The sequence below is a fragment of the Rhinatrema bivittatum genome, chromosome 2 (assembly GCF_901001135.1).
Source record: "Rhinatrema bivittatum chromosome 2, aRhiBiv1.1, whole genome shotgun sequence".
Lineage (NCBI taxonomy): Eukaryota > Metazoa > Chordata > Amphibia > Gymnophiona > Rhinatrematidae > Rhinatrema > Rhinatrema bivittatum.
Genome location: NC_042616.1, coordinates 689,653,411 through 689,672,444, shown reverse-complemented (window position 1 = coordinate 689,672,444; position 19,034 = coordinate 689,653,411). Strand labels below are relative to the sequence as shown.

The 19,034-nt window shown below is 43.0% G+C and overlaps 1 protein-coding gene across 2 annotated transcripts in view; it reads right to left on the bottom strand.

Moving 5' to 3' along the window:
- The window catches only part of E2F5 (E2F transcription factor 5), a 147,491-nt gene that overhangs the window by 95,344 nt on the left and 33,113 nt on the right, over positions 1–19,034 (bottom strand). For both annotated transcript variants that reach the window (XM_029591583.1, XM_029591584.1), the window contains exon 3: positions 12,090–12,251. In XM_029591583.1, coding sequence (XP_029447443.1) covers positions 12,090–12,251 — 162 coding nt within the window. The remainder of the gene's footprint in view (positions 1–12,089; positions 12,252–19,034) is intronic.

The window sequence follows — 19,034 nt, the reverse complement described above, 5'->3', positions numbered from 1 at the left end:
AGCGAGGTGCATGTCTGTTAGGAGTTGATTGATGGAAGACAAACATGAATCCCAGGTTTGTAGAGCTTTCTGAAGCGAGTCTGTGAAGGGGATGAGAATTTGAACATCATCTGCGTAGATGAAATGGTCAGAACCCAAATTTGTGAGGAGATTGGCCAGGGGGAGCATGAATATATTAAACAGTGTAGAAGATCGTGAGGAGCCTTGGGGAACGCCTCTGTCTAGGTTAATAGGGTCTGACTCGTGGTTGCCAAAGGACACTGCATAGTGTCGGTTTTGCAGATAAGATTGTAGCCAAGCGAGGGCGGTTCCGGTGATCCCAATTTTAACAAGAAGACTTGTAAGGATGTTATGATTGACAGTGTCGAAAGCTGCAGAGATGTCAAGCATAGCTAGGAGATAGGATTTGCCACTGTCGATCCCTTTGAGAAGGGTGTCAGTTAGTGAAAGGAGCAGGGTTTCCGTGCTTAAGTGTTTTCGAAAACCGAATTACCCATAAAATGAGCGACATCATCCGAAGACGCCAAATGGATCCATCTCTCTAGCTCAGTAGGTTTTACTACTGAGCACGCACAGGAGTTCACATGCATATGTTGCTTTGTGAACCTCTCAGTCAATTCTAAAGCTTAGCTTTAGCTAGGTAGTCTGTTCTCTAGGGGGGGGGGGCAGGTGGGTATTAAGCTTATTTATCATGCTGTCTGTTAACAAGCAGGACTAAATTAGCCATGACGTGGGGAATCCTAAGCTGAAGGTTGCAGCAGAGCACTTAATGAAAAAAAGAAAAAAAACAAAAAAAACCCACCAACCCTCAGAGAATGGATTATGTAATGGGGCAAAGGTCGGGTGGCACCATTTTGGAAAATGGCCCCAGTAGACTAATCAGGGACTTTTTGGTAAAGAGGGTGGGCATTTCCTAGACCACTAAGGATCCTTTCCTGAGAAAAAGACAGGTCCTGGGGGATTAGTAAAGTGACCACTCAGCCACCAGGGTTGGGGGGGGGGGGGGGGAATAGGGGGTCCTGGCCTCCAGGGGCTGGATGTTTTCAGTGAAGAAGGGTTTGGGGGTTGAGGGTAGGGCATGCGCAAATGGTAAAAAATAGTTTTTTTGGGTTTAAGTTTACATAAAATTGTTGACTCCTAGGGCGCCAGGGGGGTTTGTGCAGACCACCTAGGTTTGGTCTACTTTTGGATGGACCCCCAAGACTTACTTGGGTTATTGGTCCCTTTAAGACAAGGCCCTGGGTGCCTTGGGATGTGATAGTGTATCAACACTCCTGGGAGAAACTACCTACAACTCAAGAGTTGTAGCCAACTTCTAATCAAATAATGTGGCCTGCAGGTTTGTTTTTTTTTAGCAATATTAGTGAGCTTTTTAGGTCATTTATCGTTGGAAAATGTATGCTAACACAGCTTAGTGAACAAGCCCATTTGTACCTGAGGCAATGGAGGGTAAAAGTGACTTGCCCAAGATCACAAGCAGCATCAGTAGGATTTGATCCCTGGCTTTCCTGGTTCACAGCTCACTGCTACAACACTCACTTGGCAACTGCAGGTCTTGTTTGCCACAATCTCTTCATGAACTCCAATATGAGGATGGATGAAGATTGGCTTTCCCTCCACTTGAGAATAAGTGGCAATGGCACAAAATGCACCTTGACCAACGACATACTGAGGCCCAAAGAGAAGAGAGAACAAGTACTGGAATAGATCTCTTGGAGCATAGGCAAAGAGGCTCAAGGACAAAGCTTGACACCAAGATGCTTCCATTTAAAACTGTACACTCTTCTGGTAGACCGTGTTCTGCCAGAATCACAATGACCTGAACCTCCTTAGACAGTGACAATGATAAGGCTATCTAGAGCCCAACATCCATGCAGTAAACTTAAGTGAGGGGAGGTTTGGATGACAGCCAAATCTCCTGAGTGAGTAAAGCCAGACTAGATCTCAGGGGCTTCATTGGGTAGCCTGAAGCTGACAAGGTAAGAGAACCACACTTGCCTGGGCCAATCTGGAGCAATGGGGATAAGATGTGACTGGTTTGAGTACCCTCTATATTGTTCTCGCCATCAACAGAAGCAGAGGAAAGGCATTCAGCAGATCTGCATCCCACACGGATCTGAACTTGCTTTGAAGAACAGAGCAAAATTTGACAACTTTACAGTTCTCTGGCATGAACAAGTCAATTGACAAGCAATCCCAGAGGTTGAAAAGCCTGTGTCACATCCTGGTCCAAGGACCACTCATCAGGGTGAAAAACCCTGCTGAGACAGTCTGCCAGCATGTTAGATATTCCAAAGTTGTTTGAAGAAAAGCTTCGTGCCTGCAAGCCCACTCACAAATATTTTTTTTTATTATTAACATTTTTATTGCTGAAATAGACATTACAAACAAGATAGCAATTTCAATCACGACAGCAAGTTATCTGATAAGCAATGAAATGCAATACAACATCAGTTGAATGGAAAACCTTTAGTACCCCCCCTCCCCCCCGCAAGCTATACTGTTAGCACATCTCTGAGCGAAGCACCAACGAACTCCGGCAGCGTGTCAAAAACCAAAGTGAATGTACAAATAGAAAGATGTATTCCAAAAACTATACTTGAAAAGTCAACGGTCTCCAGCATATATAAGGGTCCCAAACTTGATTAAATTTGGCAAGACGATGATGTTTCAGTGCAGTTAAACGATATAGGGTACAGGCCTTGTCCAAGCGTAGTAGAAATTCAGCCGACGTGGGTGGATAAGCTCGCTTCCAATGGTAAGCAATCTCCATTTTGGTAGCCGTGCAAATCTGGTGCATTAACGTTTGGGCCGCTGTGGTAAGAGAAGGGTCCGGAAAGAATAAGAGTGCCTGTGCCGCAGATAGAAGGCAAGGTGTTTTAAGTAGGTCAGACAATAACTGGGAAACAAGACCATAAAGGTTTGATGAGTTCACAATCCCACCAAACATGCAAAAAGGTCCCAACACTCCGACAATTATGCCAACATAGAGGATCTACTCTGGGGTAATAACGATGGAGTCTGGCGGGAGTCAGATGCCACCTATACAATAGCTTGTAATTAGCTTCAATTATCCTAGCAGAGACATTACCACGAGAAATAGTTGAAAAGATAGTTGTCCAGTCTTCTTCGGAAACAGAAATCTGTAGGTCAGCCTCCCAGGCAGCCATATGAGTATGTTTACTGAACGGCTGCACAGCCAGTAGATGGTAAATTTTAGAGATGAGGCCCCCAGTATGTTTTTGGTTATCACAATATCCTTCAAACATGGAACGGGTGGGGGCCAACAATCCCTTTTTTTGAGCATTGAGTAGGAAGTGACGTAGCTGCATATAAGGCAAGAACTCCGCAGAAGTAAACTGATAGGACTCCTGTAACGTGGAGAAAGATAGAAGAGCATCCCTTTGAAGAACATGGTGAACACAGGAGATGCCCTTAGATTTCCATAGCGCATATCCTTTAGTAAAAAGCCCTGCAGGAAATAAGTTGTTGAGGAATAAAAAAGTGAGAGAGTGATAGTCATAATTGCCCACAAGCTTGGATTTCCACTGTTTCCACACATTGTAGGTCTGTCGAGTGCATGGCGATAACTTAATGTTTGGACGCCATGTGGATGCAGGCTGCCAAAGAAGGGAGGCTAATGGTACCGGGTTTGTCCATGCTTGTTCTAGCGTGACCCACGGTTTGATTGAGGTCGAGCTGTGCCAATCAATTATAGGACGAAGTTGTCCAGCGGCATAATAACGAGGCAAATTAGGAAGGCCCAAGCCACCCAGTGATTTGGGCTGGTTAAGGATTTTTTGTGCCACCCGAGGCGGGCGGTGTCTCCATAGAAAGCGCAGCAGCTTGTGTTGCCAGTGAAGCAAAGTGGAGCGTCCCACCATGGTAGGTAGAGTCTGAAAGAGATAAAGAAACCTCGGGAGAATGTTCATCTTAATAGTAGCCAGACGTCCAACCCAGGTGAGGGGGAGTGCAGTCCATAGTGCGAGGTCCACATCCAGTTTTTTAAGTAAAGGAGCATAATTAAGTTGGAACAGCTCTGATATATTATGACTAAGATATACCCCTAGATACTTAAGTTTATGCTTGGCCCACCGGAAAGCATGTCTTTCTTTCAAGAGATCAACCGTAGGAGGGAGGCAGGTTATGTTCAAAATTTCTGACTTGTCCCAGTTTATTTTAAAACCGGAGACAGCGCTAAACCGCGCCAGCTCCGTTTCCAGAATCGGGAGAGTCATGAGGGGCCTTCCCACCGTGAAGATAATGTCATCAGCAAACAGAGACAGTTTAGATTCACATGTGGGGGTAGTAAACCCGTGCACCTCTCTATTAGTTCTGATAGAGTTTGCCAAGGGCTCAAGAAATATGGCAAATAATAAGGGGGACAGGGGGCAACCCTGCCTCGTTCCTCTGTGCACCGGGAATGGATCAGTATATCTGCCATTGATTTTAATGCTGGCTAAAGGGTTGTAGTATAGGGCCTGGATCCAATTGTGAAAAGAGGGACCGAATTCCATTTCTTGTAGGACCTGGAACAAAAAAGGCCAGTGGACCATGTCAAAGGCCTTTTCTGCATCAATAGCCAGAAGTAGATGGTCAACCTGGCTTTGGGAGGCACCCCAGATAACGTTGATAATTTTACACACATTATCGCTGGCCATTCGGCCTGGTATAAAGCCAGCCTGGTCTGGGTGGATAATACGAGCTATAAAGCAATTTAGTCTATCAGCCATGATTTTAAGGTCCAAGTTAATTAGCGAAATCGGCCGATAGGAGGCACATAAAGCCGGATCCCTCCCAGGCTTGGCTATAATGGTAATGCCGGCGGTATTGGAAGCAGAGGGCAGGGATCCACCCTCCCGAAGGTAATTAAAATGACTTTGGAGGTGCGGTGCTATAACATGTTTGAAAGACTTATAGAACTTGGCTGTTAAGCCATCGGAACCTGGGGCCTTGCCCACTTTAAGGGTCTTGATAACCTCCAAAATCTCCGGTGTCGTGATAGCCGCATTTAAACTGTCTCGCATATCTTGGGTGAGGCGAGGCAAAGGAAGCCTGTGGAGATAGTTGAGTATATCTGCGGTTGGTATATGAGATTCTGCTGAATAGAGAGCTCAGTAGAACTTAAGAAATTGCTGTGTGATGGCCGAATTGGCTGTCTCTATCTGTCCCTTTTCATTTTTTATCTTGAGTATGTGGTTTTGAAAAGACTGTTTTTTAAGCTGATGAGCCAATATCTTCCCAGCCTTATTTCCCCCCTCAAAATGTGTTTGCCTAGTGAGGTTCAAGGCGTGTGCAACGTGGTCTAATTCCAGCCTATGCAACTCTGCTCTGCAAGAAGTAAGCTGGGACAGAATGCTCTTAGAGCGTGAGTGACAATGTTGGTTGGTAAGATCCGCTATGCGGTCCCGTAGCCTGGAGCAAGCCGCCTCCTTTTTTTCTTAGTATGCGAGGCAAATGAAATAAAATGTCCCCTTATATAGGATTTAAAGCAATCCCAGACCATAACTGGCGAAGAAACAGAGCCCACATTAATAGTAAAATAATCACGGATCACCTCTGTAGAGGAGTGTATAAACTGAGGATCTTGTAATAGGGAATCATTAAGGCGCCAGAACCTACGACCATGGTCCCCATTAGGAATACGGAGGTGCAGGGAGACAGGGGCATGATCAGACCACGTCACAATTCCCACCTCAGGTCTATATACCAACTGAAACAAATTTTTGTCTACCAACAAATAATCAATACGGGTGTATGAATCATGCGGTTTGGAATAGAAGGAATAGGACCTTGAATGTGGAAAGGTAGATCGCCATGAATCTAAGAGATTATGATCAGACATAAGAGCTTTAAAAGCTTTAGTATGCGTCTGAGCTGTGTGGGTGAAACCCCTAGATGTATCTAAGGAGGGAGAAAGAGGTACATTAAAGTCTCCCCCTACAATAAGATGTCCCGAAGCGTGTTGCAGAAGAACCCTATTTATCTGCTGAAAGAAGGCAGCCTGTTCCCTGTTCGGGGCATATACAGTTAATAATGTGAAATCACGGTCAAACATGGTAATATTTAGCAATAAAAATCTGCCCTGAGGGTCCGAGACCACTTGTTTACATTCAAATACCATATGAGACGCGAAAAGGATGCCCACTCCTGCATACTTTGCCTTTTTGTTTGCCGCAGAAAAATATTGGTATGGGAAAGTAGAGGACTTCAATAATGCCTCGTATCTACGGGTTAAGTGAGTTTCCTGGACAAAGACAATATCCGGGCGAGACGTTCTCATCTCCCTATAAAAAAGGGATCTCTTCTGAGGAGTGTTAAATCCTTTAACATTCAATGATAAAACTTTTATCATAGCCATTTAGCTGGTAAAGGCGAACGCCAGATATCCACTAGAATCACTATAATCCATAGACTCACATAGGGTAACCAACACAAGTATAAAAAGTGGGGTAAGCATTCCAGAGAGAACATGAAGCAGCCAGAGATACATAGCTTAAGGAATATGAGATGAGAAATCGAAAAAGAGAACATCCTGTCATTAGCAAATAATATGCAGCATGAAGGAGTGGTGCATCAACAGTCACAAGAACATGAAAGCACAATAAACAGCATAGCATGCTTCCCATGAGAACACAGATAAAGCTGTGCTCCCCTAAACCCTTGTCTGCCAAATCCTCCAGGCAGACCATCTCCCAATCCAAGCAGGGGAATATATGTGAGGTCACAAATGCTTGAGATGGAGTCTTCCCACCGCCCCCCCCGAGACCCACAACCTTCAACTTTCAAACAGTAAGATAAACATACAGGCGATCCGCAAACCCACAGTATTATAAGCAGTACATATCAAATGAAAACATATGATAATACAACAGATAATCTCGGACAAGAGAAAGGTACAATTGTACCGCGTGTTATGTCAGTGAAAAAAGTCAGCCCGAGCCTTGTGAGGGGGAAGAACCACCTGATTGACGCCGAAGCCGGCTATTCCGCTTCCCCACTCTCTGCCACGCTGGGTGTTGGGGCCGCGCAAGAGCGGCACTCTGGACTCTACGGGGGGTCTGCGAGGCCACGAAGCCCAGGCTGGAGAGACCCGGAAGGGCCTCCTCTGGGGTCAAACATTTATAGGTTATGCCAGCGTGTGAGAAGGAGAGGCCGAAGGGATGGGACCACCGATACCGCACTGATTTGCTGCGTAGAAAGGTAGTAATTTCACGAAAAGACTGCCGACTCTGAAGCGTAGCAAAGGAGAGATCTGGGAAGACAGCTACTTTCTGGTTCTCCCAATCCCACTCATTCCTCTCGCGCGCTGCCACAGCAATCCGTTCTTTAATTTGGTAAGAGGTGAAGCAGACAATGACATCTCGCGGGCGATTAGCCTGCGGGGCTCTCAAAGTTCTATGTGCCCGATCGAATAGGATTTCCGGGGGTTCGAAATCGCCGCCTTTGGCGGACTCCCGGAGAAGGTGTAGGCAGAACCCACGAATCAATGCGTGGCAATCCTCTGTCCCCGAGGGCTCTGCAAGGCCCCGGAATCGTAGATTACTCCGTCGCGCCCGGTTCTCTAAATCAGCGATTTTCGCCGTAAGTTGAGCATTGTCGGCACGTATGGTATCTAGCAGAGTGGTATGCGCTAGTAATTGCGCAGCCTGACCCTCGACTCGCACATCTATGTCGCCAACCTGATGGCCTAGGGCCGCAAGATCCTCCCGAACCTCCTCGACTCAAGTAAAAAGTTCTTGGCGATACGCTTTCAAATCTGACCTGATACCGGCAAACCACTCTCGGAATTCAGCTCTGGTCGGGTGGTCAGTCAGTGCGCAGTCTTCTAAAGTGGGGTCAGGCAGCAACGGCTCCGGAGACAAAGCGCGCAAATTTCCGCCATCTTGGGCTTCAGTTTCTACCGCCTGCAAGCAGGCCTGATCTTTGCCAATATCTTTCTGATATGAGAAGCGTTGTAGATCCATAGTTTTTTTCTTACTGGCCATGGCGTAAGCAGGTTTATCACACAGTATTATCTGAGGTCGGCCGGTGCAGTAGGGGCGCGGATCGCTGCGGATCTGGAGGGTAGCCGCGGGAGCTCAAAGATCAAGCTGCCATCTCACAGCGTGACGTCACGCTCCCCCCTCCACTCACAAATATTTAAACATTTCTAGCAGAGTCCAGGACCTTGTGCCCTGTTTGTTCATATAGAACATTACCAATTGGTTGTCTGTTTAGATCAAAATTCTCTTTCCCTGCACGAGATGCAAGAATACGCTCAGTGCATGCCAAATGCTTGGTAGCTCCAAGAGGCTGATCTGAATCAGGCATTCAACTGCCAACCAGATCCCTCGAGCTTGGAAGGAGCCCATGTGCACTTCCCACCCTTGGTGGGCTCATCCATTACCAATGTTACCTGTCAAGGTAGAGTTTGAAAAAGAGCACCTATCTTCAAGACCTGTGGATCTAGCCACAAAAAGGAGACATTTTCTCCTTTTTGTGGAGAATAAAACCATTGTTCCACGCTCATGACTACAGAACAATTTTACAAGCAATAATCTTCTCTAAGTTAGACTATTGCAACTCTTTATTATTAGGTCTTCCATCATCGCATACTAAACCTCTTCAGATGGTTCAAAACACGGCAGCCAGAATATTGACAAATTCACGGAGAAGAGATCACATTTCTCCAATCCTCAAAGACCTACATTGGTTGCCAATTCATTATAGAATCTTATATAAGTCCATTACCACAATCTACAAAGCTATCCATCAATACGCGCCACTCAATCTACAAATCCCTTTCAGAAAACATACCTCCTCCAGACCCATAAGAGAGTACTATAAAGAATCTCTACAGGTACCTCACTCCAAAACCTCCCATCATATAACCTTCAGAGACAGGGCATTCTCCACAGCAGGACCTCCTCTATGGAACTCCATCCCACCAGATCTACGACAGGAACCCTGCCTCCCAACATTCAGGAAAAGACTCAAAACGTGGCTATTTAAAAAAGCCTTTCCGGACCCTGAATGAATCTTAACTCACTACTAACCAATTTCCAGTCATTACCCTTACGCAGAAAATTATAACATTGCAAATGACACAACCCAGCAATTGCCATAAATTCTGTAAATGTTTTTTGTTAAAGTTTGGTAAATGTATTCTGTTAAATTCCTATCGCCTTTCTCTGCTCCTAGTTGTACATTTCCCTGTTTTATTGTAACTGCAATTATTTTCGCTCAGCACTTGTTATTTGTTCTTTTTTATTGTAACCTATTATCACACCCCCCTGTTTATTGTAAACCGGCATGATGTGATACTTATCCTGAATGCCGGTATAGAAAAAACTCAAATAAATAAAATATTTCCACAGTAATTTTCACAGGATACAACAAAAGCTGAAGCAACTCATACCACTGACGCAACAAAGTAAGGAAGGTCCTGGGAACTTCATGAACTACTTCTATCATATGCCCAGAGACAACCAGGATTGCTCAGGTTGGGACCTGATCCCGCTGTAGTAAGTTGCGGACCAGTGTTTGAAGACAAAATGCTCAATTTGATTGAAGGAAAACACTCTTCCAATGAGTATAACCAGGCACTGATTAAACTGATTCTCTAGGTAGGAACGAAGTTTGACTTGGCAAAGTTTTTTTTATTTTTTTTTATTTTTAACTTTTATATACAGACATTCTTGTTATTATGTTAAGTTAATTATGAATCCTAGTGACCGAAAGCGTTGGACTATTTTCTGCAGGGAGTCCAACACCCCTGCTTGGGAAGATCTTGTTGCCAGCCAGTCATCTGGGTTAGGGAAGACCCAAATCTCCTGGCGACAAAGGTATGCTGTCGCTACTGCCAGACATTTTGTCAAGACCCTCAGGGTTGCTGAAAGTCCAAAGGGGAGAACTTTGTATTGGTAGTGAGAAGAATCCACTAAGAATCTGAGATATTTGTAATGAGACTGATGGATAGATAGAAGAGCATTCTCCTCTTTCATATCTAAGGCGCACATCCAGTGTCAGTGACAAACATTTTCTCCCTTACCTTTTCAGCTACTTCTTTAGAAAATAACAGCTTCTTTTTCTTCTTTCCTTAATTTACTTTTCCAACAAAAAGATTAGTTGTCCTTATATCTCCTTTTAATTTGCCCACTGGTCTTCTACTTACCCTAGATGTTTTCCATCCAGCTAATAACTCTGAGGTATTCCCCTCATTTTAAAAAAAAGTTAGTTTTCCTAAAGTCTAGGACCCTTGCCTTTGAATGACCCTTCATCTCTAGTGCTTTAATACTGAACCATACCATCCAGTTATCACTGGATCCCAGATGATCAACTACTCTTATCAGACATACTGTCCCTTGTGGGTTCCATTACCATTTGACAGAATAGTTCTCCTTGCAGAGAATCCAGGATCTCCCTGCTTCTAGAAGACACTGCAGCCGGAATGTCCCAATTAACATCTAGTACATTGAAATCCTCTAGCAATAGCACTTTCCTTTTCATAGCAATCCTGTGAATATCCTCCATTAACTCTGTATCCATGTCTTCTTTCTGTATAGTACACCAATATAAATAGATGTTCTATTCCTTCTTTTCAGATTAACCTACAGTGCCTCCTCCTTACCAATGTTGTTGCTTTATATAAAATATATAATAATGTCATGACTCCTACCTGGTCCTTCCCAAATAAGGACATAAGAACATAAGAAATTGCCATACTGGGTCAGACCAAGGGTCCATCAAGCCCAGCATCCTGTTTCCAACAGTGGCCAATCCAGGCTACAAGTACCTGGCAAGAACCTAAAAACTAAGTATATCCCACGCTACTGATGCTAGTAATAACAGTGGCTATTTTTTTTAAGTCAACTTGATTAATAGCAGGTAATGGACTTCTCCTCCAAGAACTTATCCAAACCTTTTTTAAACCCAGCTACCCTAACTGCACTAACCACATCCCCTGGCAAAAAATTCCAGAATTGTGCGTTGAGTGAAAAAGAATTTTCTCAGATAAGTTTTAAATGTGCTACATGCTAACTTCATGGAGCGCCCCCTAGTACTCATATTATCTGAAAGAGTAAATAAAAGATTCACATTTACCTGTTCTAGACCTTTCATTATTTTAAAGACCTCTATTATATCCCCCCTCATCCATCTCTTCTCCAAGCTGAACAGCCCTAACCTCTTTAGTCTTTCCTCCTAGGGGAGCAGTTCCATCCCCTTTATCATAGATTGTAGTCCAGCATAACTATATACCAGATCTCCATGACAGCCACTACATTTAAATCAGCTTCTTCCATAATTGCCTCCAGATCCGGGTCTTCATCTCCCATACTATGATCATTAGTGTATATGGTTTTCAAAATATTGCCCTCCCCGTCCCCCATTTCTCTCTTTACTATACAAATATGTTTTACTTACCTTAGGGTTTTTCTCACTCATTCCTGACAATTCTAGTTTAAAATCCTCCTCAGTAGGTTTGCCATTCTATGTTGAAAGACGCAAGCCTGAGGATGGCTTTAAACTAAAATCATAATGCAATATTATGGATAGATAAAATTGCAATGTATGCCCATAAAGCAGCATATCCAGATGCATGTTTTTGGAACTAGCAAACTTGAAGTGACACTTAATGTCAGTTTAAACACCCAATGTTTTATTCTGTAGGAATCTGCAATAAACATGGATACCCACACGTGTTTTCTTATCTCACCATAAGTCAATCAGCTGCTTTCTGAACAGTGGATCACACTGTTGGTGGCTTGGGGTTGACTGAAGTGAAATGATACAGGTAGAGACCCAAAAAAACAAACATTTAAAAGCCTCGAGGATTTCACATTTTAAATGTGAACCTTCACAACATTTAAAATTGTGCATAGAAATTTAAAGCAATGTTGCAATTCATTTAGTTTAGCAAACTCCTGCATACTAGTATACACTCACTGAAAATTTAAAGATTGCTTGAAGCTTCTATAAATAGCACCTGGAATGCTGGATTAGCAAGAATGTAGCATCCATTAAGATTAAACATTTTAAGAAAAAAAAAATTGTTTATACTGAGAAAGTCCTGGGTCATTTCATTCCACGTCTGTATAAAAGGATATCTGTTGTTGACAGAATCGTCCATAACATTTTTGATGCTTTGCTGTAGCCATAATTTCTGCTGTTCAAGCTCTTTTTCCTTTAGTTCCAGCTCTTCAATTTCTGCTTTGAGGTATCTCAGTCTTTCTATGACTTCCTTAGTATTACAGCCGGCACCTACACCTCTATAAATAAAACGTATATAATAAGGAATAGTACATTACATATGTTTGCTGCCTCAACAAGATACAAATGAAATGTACATCATAGCCCTGGACTCTAAGATTCTTTTTTGTAATTAATTTTTAGTTAAACATACAAGTAAGCAATTCTGCTTTTTTACTGTGCAACATGTGTTCTCCGAGGGCAACAAGATGTCAGTCTTCACCACTCGGTGACATTATCCGATGTATCGCAACACAGAAAACTATGTCAGTTTCTAGAACCTTGACTGTCCTCATTGAGCATGCCTGTGACCATGGGACAAAACAGAGAAACTAACTTCAAGAAGAGATGGACAGGTTTCGTGAGAACAGACATCCTGTTGTCCTCAGAACACCTGTTACAGGTAATGTCCTCTGCTTTCTCAGAGGACAAGCAAGTTGACAGCTCTCACATGTGGGGAATCTAGGTACAGGCTGCCCCTAACAAAAAGCATTGAAAAAAGAAAAAAAAAAGCAACAGGTGCCAACAGACAAATTGTTTTTGCTGGCAGAAAGCCTTTTTTCTATATATAGCTTATCAAAGAGCAGCAACCTGGAACAAAAATGGGTCCTAGGTGGGAAAGGAGTCTAGCTCTACACAAACAGATTCCAAAGGACAGACAGGCCAAACCTACTATCACACCAACCATTCCTGTCCAAACAGTAATTAGATGTGAATGTGTAATGAGAACTCCATGTCACAGTCTTGCAGGTCTCCTCTACAGGGACTGATCACAGGTGAGCCCCTGATGCTGCCATGGCTTGGATAAAGTGAGCCCTGACATAACCCACCAGATTCAGTCCTGCCTGGGCATAACAAAAGGAGATGCAATCTGCTAGCCAATTAAATAAAAGTATATTTGGCAACAGCAACCCTTAGACTGTGTCAAAAGAAACAAGAAGTTGGGTGGACTTTCGATGGATTTCAAACCACACCAGGTAGAGGCCAAAGCTCTTTTGCAGTCTAAACTGTGCAACACTTGTTCACATTGGTGGACATGTGGCCTGGGAAAATGCTGAAGGACAATTGTTGGGTTAAGATGGAATTCCAATACCACCTTAGGACAGATTCGCAAGGCCACCCAATCAGGATGAAGTCTGGTATAAAGGTGGATAAGCTACTAATGCCTGGAGCCCACTGACCCTGCATGCTGAAGTGACCGCTACCAAAAATATGACCTTCCAGGTCAGGTACTTCAGGTCACAGGAGTACAGTGGAACAAAGGGAGCTTTTATCAGCTGGGACAAAACTGTGTAGAGGTCCCAAGACACAGTGGGAGGATTGATGGGAGGTTTCAAATGAAGAAGGCCCAGTATAAACCAGACAACTAAAGGCTGTAAAGAAATGGGTTTACCTTCTGCATGGTGAAGGCAGGCGCCGATTGTACTTAAGATGAACTCTTATGGAGTTAGTCTTGAGACCAGACTTGGATAAATGCAAAAACTAATCAAGCTTTTTTTGTGTGGAGCATGAGATAGGATCTAGGGTCATCTGCTCACGGCACACAGCAATCCTCAACTTAAATTCATAGGATTTTTTTTTTAGAGGAACTGTTTCTTGAAGATAAAATCTTGACACACATCTGTTAACTCAGTAGGGTTGCGAGGTCTGTAGAGTGATGGAGAGAAAGTTTTTGATGCTGCATATGATAAAACTGAGTTTGGACAAAACAAAAAAGGCTGAAGATTAATTGATAAGAATCTGGATAACAAGCAATATGCTTGTCCCTGAAGATGGACATCTTCAGGGACAGATTTAGGATTTTGTTACAGAAATAGCAGAAGGCTATTTGCTGAATGAATTTATAGAGCTGGAAGATAGCAAATCTTAAATAGCCTGACCCTAAATGCTTGCCTGCCACAGGTATAATGGGTGCCTATTGACAAATCTAGGGTGGTGTCTGTTGCTAATTCTTACAAAATAGCCATTTGGAGAGTATATGTTATGGCTAATCATATGAGACACTGTATATGAAGTCCTTTATGAGGATTTGAACATATTGAATTCAATTAACAAATGTTCAGCTGCATCCCGAAGGCAAAGAAGTGTACAAAAAAGCACTATTAAAAATTGTATAATCAGAGACAGAAAAAAGAATCAGAAGAAAGAACTTCTGCATCTCCCCACTGAATTTCTAGCCTGGCCAGCTAATAAAGACTCAGATATAAAGTATGTAATACAAAACTAAGGATATGGGAATCTAGAGGTTATACAGTAGTTTACTCTCTTTTGCCCTTAATGATTGAGAGAATATTATGATAAAATCTCAGTATTAACTGTATTATTTAGCTCATTAGATATGAAATATTAATCAAATTTCTGTAGATGTAAATCTTAAATTGTATTCATTGTAATATATTGTGGCAGATTGAAGCCCTCTAGCGTTCAATGAAAATATAACAAGCAAACAAATCTGTTTAATAAAGTCATATTTTACAATTTGATTATGAATTTTAAAGTCATAAGTTAATCCTTTACAAGTCATCCTTTCAACATCCAGGTGGTGAGATAAAGGGACCTGATGCTGGGATGGCACAACCTACCCTGATCCTGAGTGATGAGGTCTGGGAAAGTCCCCAGTCTGATTGGTACTCTAATGGACATATTCTGGAGAAGTGGGAACCAGATCAGTTGTGACCGAAAGGGGGCTAATTAGCATCATGGTTCCCCTGTCCTCTTTGGGCTTCAGAGTTTTTGCAACTAGGAGGATACACATCCAGCAGACCTCTGCCCAGTCTAGGGCAAAGGCAGTCTATTTTGCCATGTGCTCTTTTTGAAATAGAAGAGAAAGACCTTCCTGCTCTGAGGGGACACAAACAGATCCACGACAGGTATATCCAGAGGCAGAATATATCCGATTCTCCACTCCTGGTTCAGGGACCACTCATGGGTTCCAAGAACAGAATCAATCTGCAAGGACATTCTCCATGCCCATCAGATTCATGGCCCCAACAACCATCCCCACAGATGGACGAGCTCATGGCACAGGAGATCAGAGTTCAAAAAGGAGAGATGGTATGAAATTAAAGTCCAATGGGAAAACATGCTTGTAAATGCGTCCAAAGGTGGATTCAAACAATGACCTTGTAGATGGGACTGCCACGATTTCCCTAAGGGGGCTCCATGAATTGGAGGATAGTCTCATTGCTGTAACAAATGGAATAGCCTCAACCAGTTTCCTCATAAACCCTATGAAGGAGAGGTCCTCAGGAGGGGACTTCCTTTTCACTGATGGAGGAAAGATCTGTTGACACTTCCTCTTCAGAGGTTTCTGCAGTCTCATAGCTGCACCCCCAAGACTATTTGGAGTCTGACTCACCCTGGTCTCCTGGTGGGACTCTCTCAATACTCAAACCCCAGCCAAGGTCTCAAGGACAGGTTTTGCTTGGCTGTTTTGGCCAGAATCTCTAGGAGTTTTGATGGCCTGGGGAAGCCTCCTCCCCTGAGGAGCTGGAGATCAACAGCAGGCAGCAGTCATTGACCTGGATCCCTTTCTGGGCATTGGTATTGGATCCAGCTCTGATGATGGTGCCTTCACCATTAAGCCCAGTAAGGAATCAAGCAGAGACTTGAGTATCGCTGGTGCCTGCTTCGGTGTCCTTGATGCCTTGGCACCAAGGCCCTGCAGCACCTTCTCCATAGCCTGCTGGATCTTTCTATCAACTCCTCCTCAAAAGACAGCATATGCTAACACCTAATGGGAGGCAGGGGAGCAACCATGTTCTCTTTGGAACTAAGAGGTGGATTGGTGGCAAACACCTGGACAAGTGGAAGCTATCGTGAGTCCTCGGCCTTCTTAGAGGATGAGCTCTCCTCACCATAAAATCGCTTGGGGGGGGGGGGGGGGTGTCTTGACACATGCTGAATTGTCCCTTCTCCTAACAGGCACCAATGGAGACTGATGCCAAAGTTTCTTCAGCTTCCCTCAATAATATGCATTGGATCTCAATACCAGTGTCGAAGAAGTGGAACCCAATGCCTTCTTCGATCAAAAAGAGCAAGATGGTGCCCTCTCTCTCTGGGTTCCCTATTGGCCAGCAGCACCCAGGGAGGAGTGTCATTCCCCCCCCCCCCCACCCCAATGCTGAAGATGCTCCCTCCACTGATGGAGCTCGGATGTTCCTTGATGTCAATGGATCAGTTTTTCAATATCTGAAATGCTTTTCTATGAGTTCCAGTTGGGACAGCATCCTTTTGGGATCATGGTCACACATTTGTGATACCCGTGGACATCATGCGATGCCCCAGACCAGAGGATACCTTTATTGTGGGCATCAAAGATAGATAGTCCTTGCACACTGGTGGCATTACTGGATCCCACTAGACATGTTCTGCCAAAACAAAAGTGAAGCAAACTCCATGGCAGAAGTGACTGAATGGCTGACAGGCACAGACAGCACACCACTGAAGATCAGAGTACAGGGATGAATGAAAACAGAAAAATAATTGAAAAACCTTATTTAGGGAAGCTATAAAGAAGAAAACCACAGGACCCTGCAACAAACGATCCAGCAAACCTAACAATAATGCTAAGGCCCAGAAATAGGAATGTAAGGTAACAAAACTCCAATTCATGGGCATGCTCAATGAGGTATAGTCAAAGTTCTAGAAACTTTGACTTAAGTTTTTCATGCTGGACTCAGATGTCACCCACATTTGAGGGCTGCCATTTTGCTTGACCTTATAAAAATTTATGGGCCAAGTAGCAAAAACAATCACAACACCTTAAATCATAATATATTTTACTGTAATTTAGTCATCTGAATTATACAAGCAATAAACCTACATAAAGAGACTTTATGATGCTATGAGCTGCCAGACTTAATGGTTTAAGGTTGCTCTGATTTATGTTAACAGCCTATTGAACTATCTTCCATAAACTTGTCTAATCCTTGTCTAATCCTTTTGAAACTCCCTTATATTCACTAATTATTCTGGCAAGGTATTCCATAAGAAAACTATGGCAGAGTGAAGTATTTCCTTTTTAAATATCTAATAACTTAATTGGATGGCCCTAGTTCTTACATTATAAAGGCACAGTGAAGAATAGCTCCCTATTTATTTTCTCCACAGCTTTCAAAATTTTACACATCTATGATATCTCCTCCAAGCTGGAGTCCCAGTTGATTTTTTAGCATTTCCTCAAGTTGAAGCAGATCTTGGTTGTCCTCTTCTGTTTTTCTCCTCTAGGTCAGTTATGCCCTTTCTGAGACAGGGACATCAGATTATTATCAAGTATTGGCAAGGACTGCTGATTTGTTAACACCCAACATTTTATTGGCTTTATTTTTTTTTCAACATATTGTGTTTTGAGAAAACTATCCATAATGCCCCCAAGATCTTTCTTAAATGGTAACAGTCAAACTAGAGCCTACTCTGTTCAAGAAGTTTGGCTTGCTCTCATTTCTTTACTTTGCACTTATTTATACTAAAACTCATCTCTTAACTTCATTACTGTTTCATTCACTTTCATCATTCCTTCTTAGCTCAACAGGAGAATTATTCCATATGCTCAAACTGTCATTCACTCCTAATATTTTATTAATAATTAGGACAGCACAGGTCTGAGAACAGATCCTAGCTGGCGGAGGGGGAGTGGGCAACAACAATTTGTTACCTTCCTCTAAGGTGAAAAATTTAGTCTGTGTGTCTGTTCCTATTTTTTTTTTAACCATAAAAAGACTTCCTCTGGACTAACAACTTAGTTTCATTGCCCCCTTGTCAGACATTTCCCACCCCATTTTATTTATTTATTTTTTGTTTTGTTTTCAAGCTATAACATTCTTCATTCGTATGAACCTAGGCCATTCATATCTCAACTCCAGCCCTCAAAGGTCACACACAAGCCTGCTTTTCAGGAGGTCTGCAGTGAATATTGAGATATTTACAGGCCTGGACAAATATGGTCCATATTTAGGAGTCACCTCCAAACTTTAGACACCAAGAAGGAGACAGGGTAAGCGTCATTACTGTACACATACTGTTTTCACAAGGGAAAGCATGAAAGTAACAAAAGTTAAGGCATCAAGCTACAATTTCTGAAACTATAAAAGATAAAGCTTACAGATATTTCTAGCATTCACTTAGTTATCAAGAACTCCCTTGAACTAGAGTATGAGGACTATAATAAATACCTATAATCTAACTGAAATACAGTAAAAGCAAGTTTGCTTAATGTAAATTGTATTTTCCAAAGATAACAGGATGAAATTGGTCATGATCTGTGAGTGACATTATCAGGCAGAAATAAACAGATCTGTCTCCCCAAGCTAGTAGAGCTCTGAGCATGTTCAGGATTTCCCACCCTCTCCTCAGTCTGTTTTCAAAGGAAATAGAATAGGACAGACTGCTATCCAGGGAGGTCGACCTCATAATTAATTCATCCTATCTCCAGAAAACATTTACAGTAAGCAAACTTGCTTTTTTCAATTGATAAGCAGGACCGAATTAGTCATGATCTGTGGGAAGACCCAAACTGAGGGGTGCAGGATGACGTACCTGGATAAGCTACCTGGCCTCCACCGTGGAGAGCAGACTATTTAGAAACTGCGTGGTGCAAGACTGCCTGTCTCACTGCACTGTCTGTGGATGCCAAGACATCTAGACAATACTGGGAAGTGAATGTATGAACAGATGACCAGATGGCTGCTTTACGTATGTCCTCTATGGGTACTTCTCCAAGGTATGCAATGGAAGAAGCAGTTGCTCACACCTAGTGAGCTCTGACTGGATTGACAAGATCTAGTTCAGCCACTGCGTAGCAA